Raw genomic sequence first — 20,124 nt, 5'->3', positions numbered from 1 at the left:
TACATGCCTATAACCCCAAGGATTTGGGGGACCTGAGGCAGGAGGATCAGAAGTTCCTAAACCTCAGCAATTTATCCATGGGGCCCTAAACAACTTAGTGAGAACTTGTCTCAAAATATGAACTTTTAACAAAAATGACTGGGAATGTAGCTCTATGGTTAAGGATTCCTGTGTTCAATCCCCAATACCAAAAACCACAACAACAACAACAAAAAAAAAACTATCACTCAGGAGAGTTCTAAATCAACTCATGTGTGAGTGTCCATTTGAAACCCCTGAACCCCTGAATGATATCACTGGGTATTATCACCTCACAAAGCAAAAGGAAAGCATTTTTTCCATTCATATTATTCTATAAAGGTGTGAAGCAGTATAAACTGCAGAGATCTTAGTCCCAAGTAATAATTGCCAAATTCATGTTAATTTTTTTTTTTACTTTTTCTTTTCCTGTTACCAGTGCTATCTCCAAAAATAGCATCAACTGAGGTTCATTGTAGGCTCATATTTTGTCCTTGAAGGGTACCTCTTCCTAAAGGTACAAAGACAGTACCCTATTATAGCCTGACTTATTCCCCTTTCTAACCAAAAGGCAACCACTGTAAAGGAATAATTTGGGAAAAGAAAGTTTCATATTGTGTTCCAGCACCTTCAGAATATTTAAATTTAGCATGTCGGCATCTCTGTAACAGAGCCAGGATTTGCAAACCTGTTCTCCATCCTTTGTGCCTTATTTGAGCTAGACTTTACAAATCTTGAAAACCCTGGGAACAAAAGAGAAACATGCTATATACACAAATCAGGGATCATATATTAAAACAATCTATTACCAATATCTATTTGAGAAAATCTAAAATAAAATACACAAGTAGAGTCAGATCATTCAATAAAAATAGGTCAAAAGCACTAAGGATAAGAAAAAAGTCCTGTGATTATCTAGCAACAAGCACAGAGACTTTATGGTCAAAGTAGAAGAAAAGTGTAGTGGAATATATGCTTTTTAATAACTGATAAAAGTAGCACACCTAATTTTTAAATATGATGCTTTTTCCCATTATAAAATTAGAAAAGAATTGCAATGGGCAAGCCCTTTCCGAAGGAAGTGACATGTAGTGAGGACATCACTTTCAACCTCCACTTGGGGAACTGAGGGAAGGATCATTAAGCTCATTGCATCCCAGCCCTGCATTGGTGCTGTGGGTCTCATGACATTTCATGTGATGCACACATAGGGTCTCTCAGCACATAGGTCAGGCAGATAGCACACAGTGACCTAAGATGGCTTTGAGGACCAGGCTTCTTGTCATTTCTCTGGTCATTCTGCCTCAACAGCCCAAGCCAGCAGTTGTAACGTATACTTTGGCAGGAAATGATCAAAAAAAGTTGAGGCTGAACATTCTAGACAAAGCTTAGAATTCACACGTGTGGGGCTGCTGGTTGGGAAAAGAGCTATTATTTTGGACAGCAGAAGTGAAGTGTTTCCACTCACCAACTGCACCTGCTGGTTTGAGCTGGGGCTCCCTTTGTTTGCTGAAAAGGAGAGGATAAGACAGATAAGAGCCTGATAAAGCTTGCTAGTGTAAAAGGAACATTTCCTATAATGATGGCTTTGAGAATTCCTGACATATTTGAACAGAAGACAGAGGAACAACTCTCCCTCCTTAATCACCATGGATCTAATTGCAATCCCCAACTTTGATGGGTAAGGCCAAAGCTTAGTCCTGTGAAATTAATTGTCATGTTGAAGCCCATAGACGTAGCAGCAAGTTTCTAATTATAACAATGATAATGATGATAACAATCTGCTGTTTTTCTATAATATTTTAATCAAATTGTTGATTTTAGACTCACTTTATTTCTGGTTTAAATTGACTGACACCACTGTCATCGTTTTAAGATAAACGTAACATGAAAACCCTTAAAGTTAGTTGATTTGCTTAGCCATAGAACTTGCTGAGTGAAATTAACCAGAACCAGAACCCTATTCTCTTAAAAATTCTAGGCCATCATGTTGCCACTAGAATTTGAAGAACTCAGAGACGCCAAATTCATCTAATGTTTTTGATGAGGGTTATGTCACTGTGGAACAACTTTGAGAAAGTCTTCGGTAGTGGAACCAAACTTGTTGTCACAGGTGAGTATCCTAAGAGTCCATTTCCAAGGAGATAGAAGGAAGGCAAGAAATGATCCTCTTGGAAAAATAGTAAGAATGTTTAGAAAAAAGAGGTATGTGAGGGGAAATCGATGTATCAATCTTAGGAGAGATTTTAACCAAATGCCATACTAAAGGAAAAGAGACAACATTGTGCAGATAATGTAAAAACAGCATTTGGCTTTGTGTATATGTGAACTTCTACAAAGTGCTCATATAAAACTGTATAATGATATGAAAGTGTTTGACACTGGGACAAAGTTCCTTCTTGTAGATACGATGGTGATAGACTCAATGGAGGGCACACATTCCCTATTCTCAGTGAAATGTGTTCTGGAAGTCTGAGCTTTGAAGGCAAGCAGACTTGAACCTCCAGCTCCCTTGCTTACAGTTTAGTAAATTTGGACAATTATTCTTTGGCGTTAATTTCCGGATTCATAAGATGGGATAATAATATGAACCTAGCAAAGTTATGTGATAATCAAATGAGATAATGTGAATAAAATTATTGGCACAGTATTCAATACAAAATAGAAGCCCCATTACTTTTCTTCCAACTTAAATGTAAAGAGAGAATCATCTTCACTACAGAGTGTTGCTTTCAAATAATAACACTTACTACAGAGCAGAAATTTTCCAGAAGATTCAGCAATATTTCTAATGGCTCAAATGTAGTTTACCTTAACATTCACTCATAAAAAATTGAATCTGAATTTTCCATCACTTGGCAAGAATAATAAGAATAACTGAAATGAGCATGTTTTAAAAAGATTTAAAATTTTTAGTTATTGATAGATCTTTATTTTATTTATTTATATGCAGTGCTGAGAATCGAACCCAGTGCCTCACATATGCCAGTCAAGGACACTACCCTGAGCCACAATCCCAGCCCAAAATGTGCATTTTTAAAAAATGATTTTACATACTTTGAATCTTATTTCTTTATCTTAATTAGTAACATCTCTAACATCAATATAAATGGTCCCAAAATTTTAGACAAACAATAATAATATTATTATTATCCCACCAATATTTATCAGAAAAGAACTTTGGATTCATACAGAAAATAGGAACACTATAAATCATTGAAATATAGTTGGAAAATTGTCATAAATCTGAAATAAATATTTAAATATGAAGTAGGTAGTGTTATTTGATCAAGGAAAAATAGACAACCTTTAAATAAGTTCTCATATGTAGATTTGGAAAATACTTTTAATAAACAAGCAGTTGATATTTGGCAAATTTATATGAAATTTGTGAGTGCATCTTAAAATACAAGCTTAGGTATTTAATTCAAAATGCACTCCTTTATGAGGCAAATGAACATACATAAATTAATCAAACAGCTTCATTTATTTATTTAAATAAGATGTATTGATAGCCATTTTATTTATTACTCAAATAAAACAGAGTGGCTACAATTTGCCATATTATAAAAATTTTGATCATGATAAATATCTTGCCGGGGGGCAGTGGTATACATCTATAATCTCACTGGCTTGGAAAGCTGAGACAGGAGGCTCATTAGTTCAAAGCCAGCCTCAGCAAAAGTGTGGTGCTAAGCAACTTAGTAAAACCCTGTCTCTAAATAAAACACAAAAAATTGGGCTGTGGATATGGCTCACTGCTTGAGTGCCCCCAAGTTCAATCCCTGGTACCCATACTCCAAAAAAATCTTAATATATAATTTTTAAAGTAATGCTTTCAAAACCATGTAGCATTCAGAATATAAGTTCTAACTCTATATAATCAAGTATACTTTGTAATACTTAGTTCATTATTACCTTGAGGCAGTTCAAGACACATTCTGTACTCAAAAGTATGAAACTTAAACTACCTAAGGAAAAGATACAACAGGTAATACAGATGGGGTATTGTACAGGAATTTTTCCAATTCATCATTTGATTTTTAATTGCTTTATTATAATGAATCAGAAACATTCCATCAAGAAACACAGCTTCTAAGATGAAAATTAGATTTATTAATACATTATTTTACTAAAATTACAAAATTTACAATTGAAAAATTAATCACCTTTTATAACATACCTTTGAAACTACAAATAAAGTATACAGTTGGATAAATATGCAGTATGCTTACTATTTACACTAAAAGAAAGATGCAAAAAATTAAAATAAACACATTATGCCCCTAATACATTTATAACACGTCAGGAATATTAACATTATATGCTTACTGATTTTGTATACAAGTTAGGAACTTTGCTACTACCCAGACAGAAATCATCAAAAACTTTTGTTCTTTTCTTCTCAAGCGTGAAATCTGATTTTTTTCCTTAATAAATCACCTGTTGAATTATTATACTAAATTCAAATTAGTCCTAAGAGAATATTTGTAAGGCATCTGAGTTTCAACTTGCAATCAAATTGAAATAATTCCATCATTTATAACAATGAATTGTGTTAAAAATAAATGTAAAACCAGTTAACATTCAAGATACGCAAGGTATGGGGTTGTAAATAAATCACAATTTGTTGTATATTTTTACATTATGTCTGCAAGAAACTCTTGGAACTATAACTTTTAACATTACATCAACTACATATACGTTTTATTTAGTAGGTTAAGATGAAGAGACAGATTGAATTCCAAAGGAGAGATGTAGGAGACTGCGCTAATGCAAATTTTGTGAGAGTCAAACACAAATATACTGATAGGTATATTCCCTCACCCTAATGAAATAAGTACAAAAAATACACCCTTGGTGTATCTTAGTGACACTTGAACTTCAAATGATATTCCCAAATAAAATGTTTTTGATGAACATTTTCTATTGATAAGCACATTGTTTGGTAAAATTAATACAAGAACATTTCTGAAAATAATCAATACAAATTTTAAACAGTTTGCTGAGGAAATGTTGATATTTTCTGTCTAAATTCAAAACACTGAATAATTTGGAGGTGTGGCTTTAAATACTGCCCAACCCAAAATCCTATAGTAGGACAGATGTTAAAGCAAAATGTTAAATAAAGTTAGAAACTTCAGGAGCTTCACAAGTAGGTATGCATCTGCATTTGAAGCCAAGAGACCAACCTGACAGATTACAGGTACACATGGAAGTAGAGGCCTATTGAAACAAGTAACAGCGTGTTGTTACAAAGAAAAATGAAAAGCTGCCTCCTGGCATTTATTTTTATGAGAAATAAGATAAATAGGCTGCATTCTAGAATTAGCTAAATGAAGACTAGTTTGCAGAGTTGCAGAGCATGAGACAGTGAATTACATGTCCAGAGAGCAGAAGTGACAAAGGTTGGACAAGGGAAGTACTTTAGAAGGGACCACAGAGCCTCATCTAGAAAGATCATTAAAAAGGTCTGGTTGTCTTCTGCTCCTCTTCATTCATCTTGACAACACATACTCTACTAGGAGAAAACTAAGGAGATGTAAACAAAAAGTTAATGGGTTCAAGAATGTTGGAAGCCTCCTTCAGGAACAATTAAAAGTCACACCTCTCTTAGCATGTGGAAAAAAGAACAAAAGTCAAGCTTCCTTCTAGATCTTCCACTTCATAGCTGTGTCTTTGGGCTAGTTACTTAACTTCTTGAACCTTTTTGCACATCTGTAAAATAAGGTCTACGGTAAGCTCCCTGCAACCTATGGGGAATAAAAGGCCATGGTGGACACTAATTCAATGGCAACTTGTCTTCCTATTGATATATGTTAGGTTATTCCAAATCAAGCAATGTTTGTAACTCTCTAATTACCTTTTAAAATCTGTTTTCCATTTCCTCCACAGATAAAATCTTTAATGCAGACATTTACCCCAAGCCCACGATTTTTCTTCCTTCAGTTGCTGAAACAAATCTCCATAATGCTGGGACATATCTTTGTCTTCTGGAGAACTTTTTCCCTGATGTTATTAAGGTATATTGGAAAGAAAATGGAGGTTATAGGATTCTGGAATCCCATCAGGGAAATACCATGAAGACTAAGGACACATACATGAAGATGAGCTGGCTAACCGTGACTGGAGAGTCAATGGATAAAGAGCACAAGTGTATTGTCAAACACGAGAATAATAAAAGAGGAGTTGATCAAGAGATTCTCTTTCATGCAATAAGGAAAGGTATGTGCATTTAAATGTAAACATAAATTTCCAGAAAAAAATTTGAAAGGGAATACCACATCTTTCCTTCCAAGCATTAATGAAATCAAGTCTAAATCTTTCTTAAATATAATAACGTTTAATGGCAGAATATATATCCTGTGATTTTCCCCATAGAAATGAAATGGTACATAATTTGGAGAAAACTCTGAAAAATTTACTTCAGCTTTCTCAGCCTCAGTTCAATATTTATAGTATTAAAACTATAGGATGTGTTTTATAATTTTTATGTGGACTATATGAAATAAGACAATGAAAGTATCTAGCAACTCAATACTTGTAAAATATTAAAAAGAAGTTTCTACTTTTGATGATTTTACCTGATTTAGAAATCAAAACAATTATGTATATTTCAGAAATGTTCTATGAAGCAAGTAAAGTTGCCTACTTCAATCTTGCTATGCACAGGTTAACTTACAATGAGTTCTTAATTGAAAAAATTATGCTCAGACAAAAGAGCAGGAGCATGGCCCAACACCACCAAAAGATTTGGAATAATCTTAGCCACTGAAGTTCTATGTTAGCTTTAAGTATTTCTTATTTTTATTTTATATATCACTGTTAGAAAGAATTTCATAATTTATGCTTCAATGAGCCTAACGTGTATGAAGATACTCCATTTTTCCATGACAAATTTCTCCTTCCATTGGTAAATGTAGCTACATAAACATTTCCTGTTCTATTCACATATGCCAGGCCTGAGTTGGAATGTGGATGAATATTCTAGAATTAGTACTGCCAGTAGGATGTATTGCAGTCAAGAGAGAATCATTTTTCCCTGTCACTTAGGACCACATAGGACTCAGGCACGATGTCCCAAAGGAATCCTTTGGGTGCATTGAGGTACATATTCAACAAAGATAGGCAGAAGCCTGAATGTGCAGAGGCCTTGCAGTGGTCCAGTGACTCACTACATATTCACAGTCCTGAGTGTTAAACAGCAGTCCAAAAGGCCTAGTGGGCATGGGAAGCAATCTCTTTGTAATTTTCCCTGTGGCTCCGAGCCCCTATTGTGCCAGCGAGAAACTGGCACGTGGCAAACAGGGTGAAGAGCTTTGCCATAGTCCATCCCGGTTTCCCAAGTAAACCTTCAGTCGCTGGGACCCTAACTTTATGCAATCACTACTGAAGTCTGAACAGTTGCCTGGTTTTCCCTGGAGCTATGACAAAGATCAAATGAAATGCTGTTAGGAAAAAAAAAAATGTTTTCTTAAAAAAATAGAGCATGGATTCAGATATTTCTATATTTATTGTACTTACATCCTTTCCTAAAATCAACTAAACAAGAATACAAAACCAACCCCAATTTTCTGTTTTCCATGCTGAGAAACAGAGGGGAGGCAAATATGCAAACACAAGGTTAACTTAACCACTGTGCATAAGTGTCCAATTAGGTTCAGATTGTTCTATTGATCAGAGAAAATTAAAAAGAATATTAAGTTACATGGTGATGAATCTCGTGTAGGAGAGAGGTTCCAGTTTAATAATAATTTACTAGGCACTGATTTCTAAAACAAATGTTTCTCATGGGCTTCTCTGGCTCCAGAGCTGAGGAGAGAGCTTTTGTCAATGTCATCTTTTCCAATGCTGCTTTTTGAAGGTTCTTTTTTATTTTGGTTTGGTTTGGTTTGGTTTGGTAAAAGCTGAAAAATAGCACATGGAAATGAATTAATGAAGTGACTATTTTGAAGGGAGATAAAATGGTATTTTCATGTTTACAATAAGCTTTGAGAGAACTTAAAGAGCACATAGACTTTATTACTTAGGAACTGTACTTTCTTCTATTTACCTCAAATGATTCATGGTAAAAATGATTTTCATTTATCTTTTAGTGAATATATCACAAGGAAAGAGATACACTTTTTTCAAAAACAATTTTTTTGTTGTAGATGGACACAATACCTTTATTCTATTAGTTATTTTTATATGGTGGTGAGGATTAAACCAAGTGCCTCACACATGCTAGATAAGCACTCTACCACTGAGTCACAACCGCAGCCCCTAAGAGATACACTGTTTATATCCATTACAGTCAGTTTTTAATGGTATTTTCAATTCAAATATAACCATACTGATATTTTATTTCTAGAGACTTACCCCTAAGACCTATACCTCAACTCCATTTTAAAAATACACACAAAAAATAAGTCAATGTTCAATAATATTGCAGAGTGTTAAGTATATTCATATAGACAAGAACATGTCTAGTAGAAAAAGAACCAACCAAAACAACCATTGTCTATATACACACACACTCACATGCTTTAAAATAATGGGCATGAATAATTGAGTGATATTTGTTCTTATTGCTTTTAGTTGTCACCACTATGAATCCCAGAGAAGCCGATTTGAAAGTTACAAATGGTGAGTTTTAGTGTGTGTTTGCCTTCACCTCATTCGATATCATTTTCCCTCCTCTGATCATCTTAACTTCTGAACTTCATCACTTATGACAGAGAAATCAGAATATCTGGTTGTTCCAAAATGGACTGAGTGTCACTTTAAGTTGTCCTTTGTTTCCTTGGCATCATATCAACACAGTAAACTACAGACGCTGGTATGAGATGACTGTAAATAAGAGGATACAGCCATAGGCTCTGAAGCATTTCAACAAAGGGACTTCATTCATTCATTTGTCTACTATGTGTAATGACTGGGGAAAGAGTGATAGCAGATTACTCTAGTTTTGTTTCCTAGCTGTGGGTAAATACAACTGTTACTCTGAGTTTTATTCTGAGAACTAAAAATGTGATTGGGCCTATATTTCTATCTCCAGAGAGAATGGCACTGAAATGCTCAGCACCTATTTTTTTTAAAGGCATTTTCTAAGAATACTCAAGATTCTAGGGGATTTTCTTAGTGTCCAGAGTGGTGGAATTGTTTGTTTCTGTATAAATTATTTTCTCTGTATTTATATGCAAAGTAATTTCCACATTTTTTAAAAAAAAAAATTCCCCTCGATATCTTCAGATATTTACCCAGCAATTCACTGATAGGACTCTTGGTTAGTTATGTAAACCCTTCAAATTTTATTTCCTCATTCATGACATGAGACTATCAATAATGCAACTCAGCCATGTGTAGTAGTGTGTGCTTGCAATCCTAGTGACTCGTAAGGCTGAGGCAAGATGATTGAAAATCAAGACCAACTTCAACAACTTAGTGAAACCCTGACTTAGAATAAAATTTTAGAAGGACTAGGGATAGAGCTCAGTGATAAAGCAACCCTGAGTTCAATCTGCAGTAACCGCCCCTGCCACAATACAACTCACTTAAGTGTGACTGAGGATTTAAACAAGATAATTCATGTGAAGCATTTAACACAGTGCCAACCAAACAGGGATCACTCAATGTATATGAACTTTAATTAATATTGATATCGTCATGCCTACAAACACCAAACCTTCAGGAAATCGTGTGCGTGAACCAGGAATATTGGGGATATGCATGATTTGGAAAAGTACTAAGCAGAGGAAATTTCTCTAATTGAGACTCCTTCAAAAGTGCATGATTCTGTCATTGACTCTAAGATTGGACAGATTCATTTTAGTGTAACATCGTATTAGGAGTGTGAGCAGAAACCTGAAAAGCAGCTAATTCTTTTATTTTCCCACTGACATATTTGTGCCTACTTGTGAGGAGCTTTGAGTAAGGAGGAAGATCAGTCTTGGATATTATAATCCAGTTATGATAAAAAAAGGAAAAAAAATCTTTCATGAATTTCAATATCTGTGTGTGTGGAAAAATATTATATGATAGCTGCTCAATTATCTGGAATCAGACTATTTTTGGAACTGTGGGACTCAGTTTTAATGATTATGTCTTCTATGCTTCCAGAGATGTGTGTATATATTTATTTACGTGCATATAAATACGTGTATGTGTACACATACATAAACTTTCAAATAATAGACAAGAATACTTGACTCAATCTTGCTCTCTTTTCTTCTAGCTGTCACCACTATTAATGCCAGAAAAGCTGATCTGAAATGTGAAAGTGGTAGGTTTTAGCACGTTTGTCTTTGTATCATGCTATACAATATTCCTCCTCCTGAGCATCTTACTTTTTGAACTTCCCTCGTGTAAGTTAGAGAAATCAGAATGATTAGATGTGTCAGAATAGACGGAGTGACATTTTAATTAATCCATCATTTCCTAGGAGTCATGATAGATAAATACAGCTCTCGCCTTAGGTTTATTCAGAGAATTAGGAATGTAAAAATTCCTATCTTGTGTCTTTAGAAAGACTTGCACTGAAATGCTGAATCTATGGTTAAAAAAAGAGAGAGTGGAAAAAAGAGAGAGAAAAGGCTATATGCTAAGAATAATTAAGATACCTGATGATGCTACACCATTTATAATTAATTCCTCATTCATAAAATGGTTACCGTCCATGATTGAACACACTTATGTCACTGGAGATGCAAACAGTGTGGAACATTTAACAGTGCTTGGCACAGCAATGGTCACTCATAGATATTAACTTTTGGTTGACTGTCTCCAGTGTTGACATTGAAGTTTACCCATACCCAGGTACATACAGTCAAATAATGGACATGATAATTGACTTCTACTTGTTCTTATTTCTTCTAGTTGTCAATACTACTGAATCTGAAGCTTATTTAAAAGGTAAAATCTTAATTTTTAGTGTGTGTTTTTCTTTATCTCATGCTATAGCTTCTCCCACTCCTGATCATTCTAACTTTTGAACTTCCTTTACTTAAGGTAGAAAAATCAGAATGGCTGGATTGCAGAAAAGACTGTGGATATTTATTTAATCCATCACTTCCTAGGCATTATACTATCATAATAAACAATTTGTTTTCATATGAGACAACTATAAATGAGTCACAAAGCAAGAAATTCCAAAGTCAAGACTCTGAAACACCATGGACATATATGTTTGGGTGGGAAGATTCATGGGCTTTGGAGTACCACAGACTAGACTCTATTCCCATTTTGTATAGGCTACTATACAGATTAAATAAGACTAAAATTTTACATGCAAATTAATTCTTAACATACTCTGTGTCATTCGATTAATGGTTAATGAATATTATATATTATTTGTACTTAGAGACAGGTTGGGGTAAAGAAATTCTAAAATCTAGTTATCACACATACTTTTGTTCCCCATTGACACATCCATTAAACATGGATTCTTACTTTTAAATATTAGGAAGGTTCTAAGTAAGTAAGGCAAATATTGGTAATCAACTTGACTTACAAGCTAAACCTTGCTCTTGGTGGTTTGGGTGGGAGTGGTAGATGTTGACCTTTGGGGTTTGGTGGGGGTGGTGTCACTTCAGTGTAGGTCACCAAAAATAAACATCTGTGGAAACTTTCCCCATGAAGGGTCCTATCTTGTCAAAAGAACAAGTGAAACTAATTACCTGACTTCTCTTAGATGCACTAAAGCTGCAGCTCACAAACACCTCTGTCTACTGGACCTACCTCCTCTTACTCCTCAAGAGTGTGGTCTACTTGGCCTTCATCACCTTCAGTCTGCTAAGAAAAACAGCTGTCGGTAGAAATGGGAAGAGTACCTAACAAATGGTGGCACAACGGAGTTGTGTTGTGTTCTTGGTTTATTGTCCTGAAGAGTGTCTGCCGAGAACCTGGCTAGGTTTGCTTGCTGGGTTACAGCTCCTTGGGTTCTCACCTGTATAATTCTGTCACTATTGCAGTAAGGGTTTCTCTAACCAGTGGGCAAATGGAGCATCTTCACTCTGTAACAATGAGTAGCACTTAGTGGCACCTAGTCCCTGTGTTTCTAGTCCCTATCAGCCCCTCCAGCCAGCCCAATCATCTCAACCTTCGTGGGGCCAATGGACAGCTTCTAGACACATCCCTTAGTGCCCTTTAACCAGAGACCACCTTAAAGCCTTCCATTCCACACATCCTGAAATTGCCTTCTTTGCTATTTGAATTCTGTTCTTTATTTTTCATAATAAACACAACAGTCTACTTTGGGCCATGTGGACTTTAATTTGATGGAAATAAATTGAAAGTTCAAAGTGACAAGCAGCATGACAACTGAATCTTGACTTCAAGCCATGGTTATTAACGAGGATCCAACACCAATTTTCACTTCTATCCCTGAGATGGGAATTTTAGGGCTTTCCTAGGGGCACTGGCTCCAAAAGGAGTCAGAACCAAATGGAGAGTCATATTACCGCTCTTTTAAAGGTAACAGATTGACATTCATTTTGTTTAAGACATTCCCATGAAAATAGGAAAACAAGACTTGCACTGTGTGTGCCCAGCTCTGTACCAGGGTTTCACAAGCACTGTTTCCTGGTCCTCACAATACCAATGTAAATACTGCACTAAACCACAAGAGGCAGTGAGACAGAGGAGTTGAGGATATGGATGAAGGACCCAGATAGCTTGGGTTTCAATCCTGGGTCTGGAATTTAGTGTCTGGGTGACCTCAGAGACTTGCAATCTATGTGCCATAATTTCTTCCTATAAAATGAAGTTAGAAAACCCTGTGTTATAGAATTGTATGGGTTACATGAGTTAGTAATGCTTGGTTCAGGCAAGTCATCCATAGCATTTGTATGTGCTGAACTCCAGAAATAGTTTATAACGCATTTATATACCAGCAAAGCACCAAGGATGATCTGTTCTCAATTTTCTGCAGAGGATGGGTGGAATAGAGCAGGGACTTAGCTACTACCGTGCACCAGGCAATCCAATCCATGAATCCTGTAAGAGTCCTTCAATGTAGGCACAATTATGGCCTACAGTCTATAAAGTCACTAGTTTTTTAAGTAATAGTATTGATTTAAAGTCAAGTCCAGTGGAACCTAGTTTGTGTGTGTGTATAATTGCCCCAATATCATGTCTTCCTTTTATCCACTATCAATTTGGAGAAACAAAACAAAATCAAACACATGCATTCCTGCTTTACTAACGGCATCCTACAATGAGTCAGAGAATTTTCTTAAAGGTTTGTGAGTACATCTGTTTTCTCTTCATATACATACTAATTTCCAATTTGTCTTTCCTCTTTAGATAAAATTGTGACCTACTCTGTAATCACGATAATTTGTCCTCTAGCCATAGAAAGAAGCTCTGCCTTCCTTTTTGAGAGTGTGTGTCCTCTTGTTGGGAAGTAGGCTGAGCTTCATGTACAAGAGGACCCTTAACGGTTCTCTCTGGACATGGATAGTATTGTGATATCCTAGCTCCTTCAGTAGAATTACTGGGCCCTAAGGTCCTCACAATCACCTTGAGGAACATTCTAAGGAATCCAAGAAGGAGGTAGGTTATGCAACCTTCTTGGTCCAATCTTTTCCCCCACAGCACAACTACCCCTTATAGAGAAGTCCCATGGCATGGTGGAAGGAATCCTGGACCAGAAATCACATTTCATAGCCAGTTAGAGCCCTGGCTGCTCAGTATGACTCTAACTAGCTATACCATTTGCTCCTTTTATTTAAAATGACACATAAAATTTGTACATATTTGTGGAAACACGTGATGGTTTAATGCATGTATACATTGTGTAAGTTCAAATAAGGATAAGCATATCTATCCCCTTGTACGTGTATCATTTTTAGTCATAAAAACATTGAAAATCATTTTTCTTTACCCTGTGAAATATATAGCACATTATTATTATAGTTTATTCTCACACTACGTTTATCCATCCTTAGAAGAATGTATTAAAATTGAAGATTACAGCTTCAAATTCAGTGATTGACATCTCAATGAAGTAATAATAGCAACTGCTTTATAATGCTTACTACGTACCAGGTGCTACATTAACTACATGTCCCCTCATTTAATTCTCACAAACAGCCTAGGAGATATGTACAGGGGTAACTGAGGTGGCAATGGCTGAGGAACTTCCCCATAGCTATAGAGGGAATAATCAAAAAGGCTGGCACTTGAAGCTAAGCAGCCTGGCTTCAGGAGCCCTGCCCTCAAGTTACCCTTTAGAAAATTCTGTATCCTCATTACCTTCCTGTATTTCCTCTCCAGAATGCTGTGCTATTATTTTTATTAAAGGGCTAGAAGCCAACTGCCACGTAATTTTTCATGCTGAGAAGGCTTTTACACACTGATCTCTCATTAACCAATAGGCCTTCTATGATTCAAGTCCATGGCACATGGCTGGATGAAATACAGACTAGAACAGCAGGTTACATCCACAGGTGTTTGATGAAAAAAAAACTTGAGGCAAAGGTTTATACAATTCCAAATGAAGACAGTCATGTCTCAATAGTCATTGTAGGGCTAGAGTAATCCATACATTTCCCAAGTATAAGAAAAAAATGATGAATAAAACTTCATATGTTCTTTTTTTAATAATTATTTTTTAGTTGTAGTTGGACACAATACCTTTATTTATTTTTTTATGTGGTGCCAAGGATTGAACCCAGAGCCTTGCACATGCTAGGCAAGCCCTCTACCACTGAGTCACAACCCCAGCCCCTCATATGTTCTTAATTATTTTACAAAAGAGAAATTTTCCAGGCAACAATTCTCAAAACTTTAAGACTTGCCCCTATTATGGTTTTTTTTTTTTTTTTTTGTACCAAGGAATAAACTCAGGGACACTTAACCACTGAGCCACGTTCCCAATCCTTTTGTATTTTTTATTTAGAGACAGGGCCTCACTGAGTTGCTTAGCACCTCATTAAGTTGCTGAGGTTGGCTTTGAACTTGCAGTCATCCTGCATCAGCCTCCAGAGCTGCTGGGATCACAGGCATGCGCCACTGCACCTGGCCCCTGTTATGTATTCTCTTCTATGATTTGGAATTATTTTCTTCATAGACTTCATTGTTTGAAGTCTTTTTGTCTGGCAAATGGGCCAAATTAACAATAGCTGAATTTCTCCATTCTATTACTCAAAGTCCTATATAATTGCCAACCAGAAAATTAGAGGACTAAGACATAAATTGATAAAAAGCAAGATGATACATAATTCACCTGAAAGGCTATAAACTCAACATTCTTATGAACCACGAACACTTACATAACTGAATGCATGATTTCCATTATCTTCTGTTAGACTATGTTTGCTGTTTGATTTCTTTGAATTAATAGGAAATACCTACCATGTAGTGAGCATCAAGAATTCTGCAGGGAGGTCCACCTTCTCTCCAATGTCTCAACTGCACCACCATACAGACATTATGTCCATTTCACTACATCAAGCCAGATTTCAGAGGCCCCAGGTTAATCACACTGTAACCCTAAAATTAAATATGCCCAGAGATAACCAGTAAGCCACAGTATTAAATATGCCCGTGTTGAACACTGAATAAGCCCCAGAGTCCACATGATTCCAAGTCTTACTGGACATCTGTTGCTCTGTCCATTCTACCTACGGGTCTCTCTGTCTTCTTAGGAGCCCTTGAGAGTCATTGAGACATACAGCTTATCACAGGCCGGGTATAGGAACTTATAAACAATGTTCGGTGATCCTAAAGTACAGCCTGGTTTGAGACCAGCAAGTGACTTAAAACAACTCCAGAACTCCAACATGGCTGTCGCAGATCAAGCCACAAATGGTCATCATCCTAGAGAGAGCACAGCACCCATATAAGGAACATGATTCACCTGGAAATTGTTTACACTATTTGATTCATCAGTTATCAAAAGAAGCAAAATATATATGCTAAAATTATATGCAAGGATAATTTTATGTATAGCACTACATACCCTAGCCAAAAATTAACACATATGTCCAATAAGAAATTAATCAAGGATGTCAAATGACAAGACAAATACACGTCTTCACAAATGCAAATTCCTTAAAAGCAATGGAAAATAATCAGGATGTTAGATATTACAATATAATATTGTAATAAGATAAACTTACTGAAATCATTATATAATACAATCACATGGTGCAAACCCCAAAATATGTTACTTTAAATTCCTGTGAATAGGAATATATATAAACATATATATGGGTGTATATTCCCATTATGCTTTCCTACATATAGTATATATTATTCTGCACTTTTTCATTTATAAATTTGAGATCTCATTTTATGTATATATATATTTAGAGAGCCAGAGGTATTTCCCTGGTGAACATAAATTACATAACATCAGTTTCCTCTTATAGGCCCTTGGTTTATTTATTGCTACTATGAATAACCAGTTTTATGTCTATCTGATTGTGTGCACTGCCAACCTGCCCTCCAGAGAGCCCCACATGGCTTGCCTATCTGCATGTATATGAATTTGTGAGTATGTTGTCAAACATCAGGACTTTGTTAACCTGACAGGTGAAAAATAGAATCTCATTGAGGTTTTAATTACTGTTTTCTTTCTCATTATGAGTGAGGATAAACATCTTTTCATTTAACATCTATTTATGTAACTTTGCAAAGTTCTGGTCCTCTGATTATTTTTACTACTGAGTAATAATACTAAGAAATATGATACTTGTTTGCTCTGTGTGTCTGCATTTCTGTAGGAAATGATACAAATATTAAATGTATGGTAGGTGATTAAAAATAGTGTATATTTTTCTATATTAATGAAACCTTTTAAAGTTAGAAAAGTTTAAAAGTTTGAATTTAAAAAATGTCTTATTTTTTAATACTGGAAATGTTTTGCTCATTTACAATCACCTTTACTTTCTGTGAGACACATTCTTTGGAAAATAAACAGAGATTCCCATTATGAAACAAAATAAGAGTAACCAGACTCAAAAAGATCTATTCCTTGATGTACCTGCTTTGACCATGACTCCTTCAGCCAAATACTCCTCCCCCTGTTCAGAGATGGGGAACCCTCCCTGCCCTGGGAAAGCAGACACAAAGGCAGGAATCTTTGAGATCACTGAGAGCTTTGTGGGCTGACATAACTGGCTGGGCACTAAGCAGCCTCCTCTGTGTTTTCCAACCTGAAACCCTTTCCTCCCCCATGCAGCCCTGAATTTGAGCAGTACAGAAAGGGAGAGCTCTGGTAGTGGGGGACACAGAGTGGGTGGGGGATGGGTGCTGGTGTGGCTGATGCTGTTTTTAGTTTCTCAGGTTTCTTTTGTTTCTATACTCTGTCAAATGTGGTTGATTCAGGGAAAAGGCTCAAAGTCAAACCGACTCTACTTGTTTGTGTATCAAGAGGTGGCTGAGGTGTTGGAAGAGTAGTTGAGGGCAGTTAAACCACAACCAACTTTGCTCTGTTTCAGAAGTCTACAGCTTGTTGGAAGAGGTATCTGAGTTCACATAGTGAGACTAAAATGGGACCTGCTCTCCCTGCTGTGATCTAGGGACAAAGGAAGTGCTTCATCTACCCAGAGCACTGGGAATCTGATGCCAGGATTTCTCAGACACTGCATCTTCTGTCCATTCTGACACTGTCCTGAAGAATGGAGAAGAGGTCATGTGTAGCCCCAGGGAACTCCCAACATTCCACCAAGTGTCTGTGCTTTTCCCAGGTACTTGATTTATGGATGCTGGTTGGTACCTTTCAGTTTACTTTCTTGGTGTAGAGAGTGACACAAGACCAGTGTACATGAAGCCGTTGGCAGAGGTACACAAAGATGTGGGCAGTGGCAATGTGCTTCAGGAACTCAGATACAGAACCACGGGAGTTCTACTGTGTAACTGAAAGTCATATGCTGGACAATGTGAAGTCCATCTACAAGGACAGGATGACTTCAGAGTCAACCTAAGCAAGGCTCAACAGAGGACATTAACCTGAGATAAAAAGGTGATTGAGGTCAGACAGAAGAGTGTTGTTCAGCAATGTGAGCATAGAAATAAAATGCTTCCACCCATACCCTTACCTACCAGAATGGCTCCCCAGGATACCTAGTTTCATCTGTCCACTCCCAGGGGGAAATATAACTATTTCTGAGATAATTGCTTTAAGCTCTCAGTCTGACTTCATGCCATATTGCAATTATTCCATCATTCTTCTTGTTCTATGCTCAAACCACATTATGAGTGAGAATAATTTTCCTAAAATGATTGGCAGCCCAGCACTCTACTTCCTCAAATGATCTCATTTGGGGAAATACTCTTCCTGAAGATAAATTTAAATACCTGATGTCCTGCTTGGGCCTTATCTCTGGGTTTGGTATATATGCAACTCCACTTCTGAGAAAGGAAACTGACACTGAGATAACTTTATTGAGTTCCTTATGTATCAGTCTCTAGAACAGACCCTGGAGACTTTCCTGGCTCTTCTCCACCATAAGAAGCTCCTTGTGGTCAGATGCCAGCCTTTGAGTCAGCCTCCTATTCACACTGCTGAGATGTGACCCACACTTAGAACAAGCACCACAGCAGGGAGGCTTGGAGCTGCACAAATCATAAGGTTCCACCTAAATCAACATCATCACCATTATATACAATTTGGTTTTTCTTGAATGGCACCATGAAGGATGGAAAACTAACAGGTATGCTAACTCTCTGTGAAGCAGTTAGGGGAATATTCATGTTTGAAAAATAACTCACGATATAATTTAGTTCATTTTAATTCAAATTAGCATAAAAGACAAAGGAAAAATGATAACAATGGTTTCTTAGTCCTTTTATGGACACTTAAGTATTATATCTCAGAGAAAGATATAATTTTATAATAAAATAATACAACATATGGTGATGTTTTACATGTATTCACAATCCCTCCTTGTTCTCTTTCTTTATCCCAACACTTTAGGGTAAAGACATAATGTAAACCAAGAAAATACAACTAATCATTTTGATATGCTGGATTTTATTACTTTTAAAAATTGTACAAAGAGCACATGTGCATGAGTTAAAAAAAAACACAAGGGAAATGTAGGGTGTTAATAAATGAAATACAAAAGAAATCTGAGACATGAAACAAACAAAAAATTCCATCAAGTGAATTGAAATAAAAGGTATTTCACTTACTAGAAAAGTGTTATTTCAACATATTAAGAAGTCTTTTGATTAGGATATAGCACACACACAACTTTCCTTCAATTATTCATTGACAGGTCAGACTCAGTCTCACTGAACAGAGAAATAATCATGACATGACCTGGCCAGCCAGAGGCAGGAGACTGAATGTGTGTGGATGTGGGAAAATGTCCGTGAGGTATCACCATAAATAAAAGTTTACTAGCTGTTCAACAAAGTCAGCAGTGGATGTCGCCATTTCAACTATCAATAGGGAGACCCCATCTCCATCTTCTTCCCTCGGATGACTTCAGTGAGGGTTCTGCACACTTCGGAAAAGAGTGAAGACAAACAGGTTGAGGTATGGTGTTAAGAGGCAAAATTCTACACTGCCTCTTATCTTCCTAACAGGGTCTATACTGAAGACAAACTGTGATAAAGGCATATAAAGGACATGGGTGTGGCCATACCTAAAGTTATTTTAAAGCATTTTAGAAAATGTTCAACTATTCCGGTATCCAAGTATTTGCCTCCTCTCTACCCTGCTGTGTGGAGAGAAGCGTCTGTTGTGTGCCAGGTGCCACCAATGCAAGCACTGGTCACCTCCACCAGGAACCTGGCTGCCTCTGTTGCCCAGACTGCCTCTGTCTGGCTTTACAGGGACTCGTATTCCATCTACTACTTTTTCCTTTTGTGGTGAAATATTTAGGAGGAGGTGCTGATACAACTCACTTGCTATTTAATTGGCCTTCTATTTGTGAGGCTGAAATGATTTTTTTTTTTTTTTTGAGGAGCTGAAAGGGTTTAACAATGCATTCTGCCTCAGAGCTTTCGATTTCCAGCAGTTTTTATCTCAGAAGTTCCAAAACTTTTGAGAGACATCCCACTGCCCAGGTCTGAGCTTGGCACTCCCCTTCTAGCTATATAATTTTGGGGAAATTCCTCACCCACTGTTCCCTCACATGTGACACAGTGGTAATAACAGTCCCTACATAT

The 20,124-nt window shown here is 36.5% G+C and overlaps 1 protein-coding gene and 1 gene segment (V, D, J or C); one reads left to right on the top strand and one right to left on the bottom strand.

The window, feature by feature from the left end:
* Positions 1–1,332: 1,332 nt before the first annotated feature.
* On the top strand, positions 1,333–12,255 carry LOC124103936 (T-cell receptor gamma chain C region C10.5-like). The segment is given in 7 exon segments: positions 1,333–1,699; positions 2,000–2,131; positions 5,914–6,243; positions 8,599–8,646; positions 10,235–10,282; positions 10,876–10,911; positions 11,690–12,255. Coding segments are annotated over 6 exon segments (684 nt in total).
* The window catches only part of Stard3nl (STARD3 N-terminal like), a 65,926-nt gene continuing 53,314 nt past the window's right edge, over positions 7,513–20,124 (bottom strand). Inside the window, exons 9-10 of one of the 4 annotated variants that reach the window (XR_009228332.1) lie at positions 15,355–15,819; positions 7,513–7,925 (exon numbers count right to left, since the gene is read on the bottom strand). The gene's annotated coding sequence lies outside the window, so the exon portion shown is untranslated. Of the gene's footprint in view, positions 15,820–18,959; positions 19,458–20,124 lie in introns of those variants that run through there. The other 3 variants (XR_009228333.1, XM_046460634.2, XM_046460633.2) reach the window with 3 other exon arrangements.

Source organism: Marmota monax, unplaced genomic scaffold (genome assembly GCF_021218885.2).
Source record: "Marmota monax isolate L192 unplaced genomic scaffold, Marmota_monax_Labrador192_F-V1.1 WCK01_AAM20220418_F8-fsc00107, whole genome shotgun sequence".
In the NCBI taxonomy this organism is placed as follows: domain Eukaryota; kingdom Metazoa; phylum Chordata; class Mammalia; order Rodentia; family Sciuridae; genus Marmota; species Marmota monax.
This window is presented reverse-complemented; position numbering and strand designations above follow the sequence as displayed.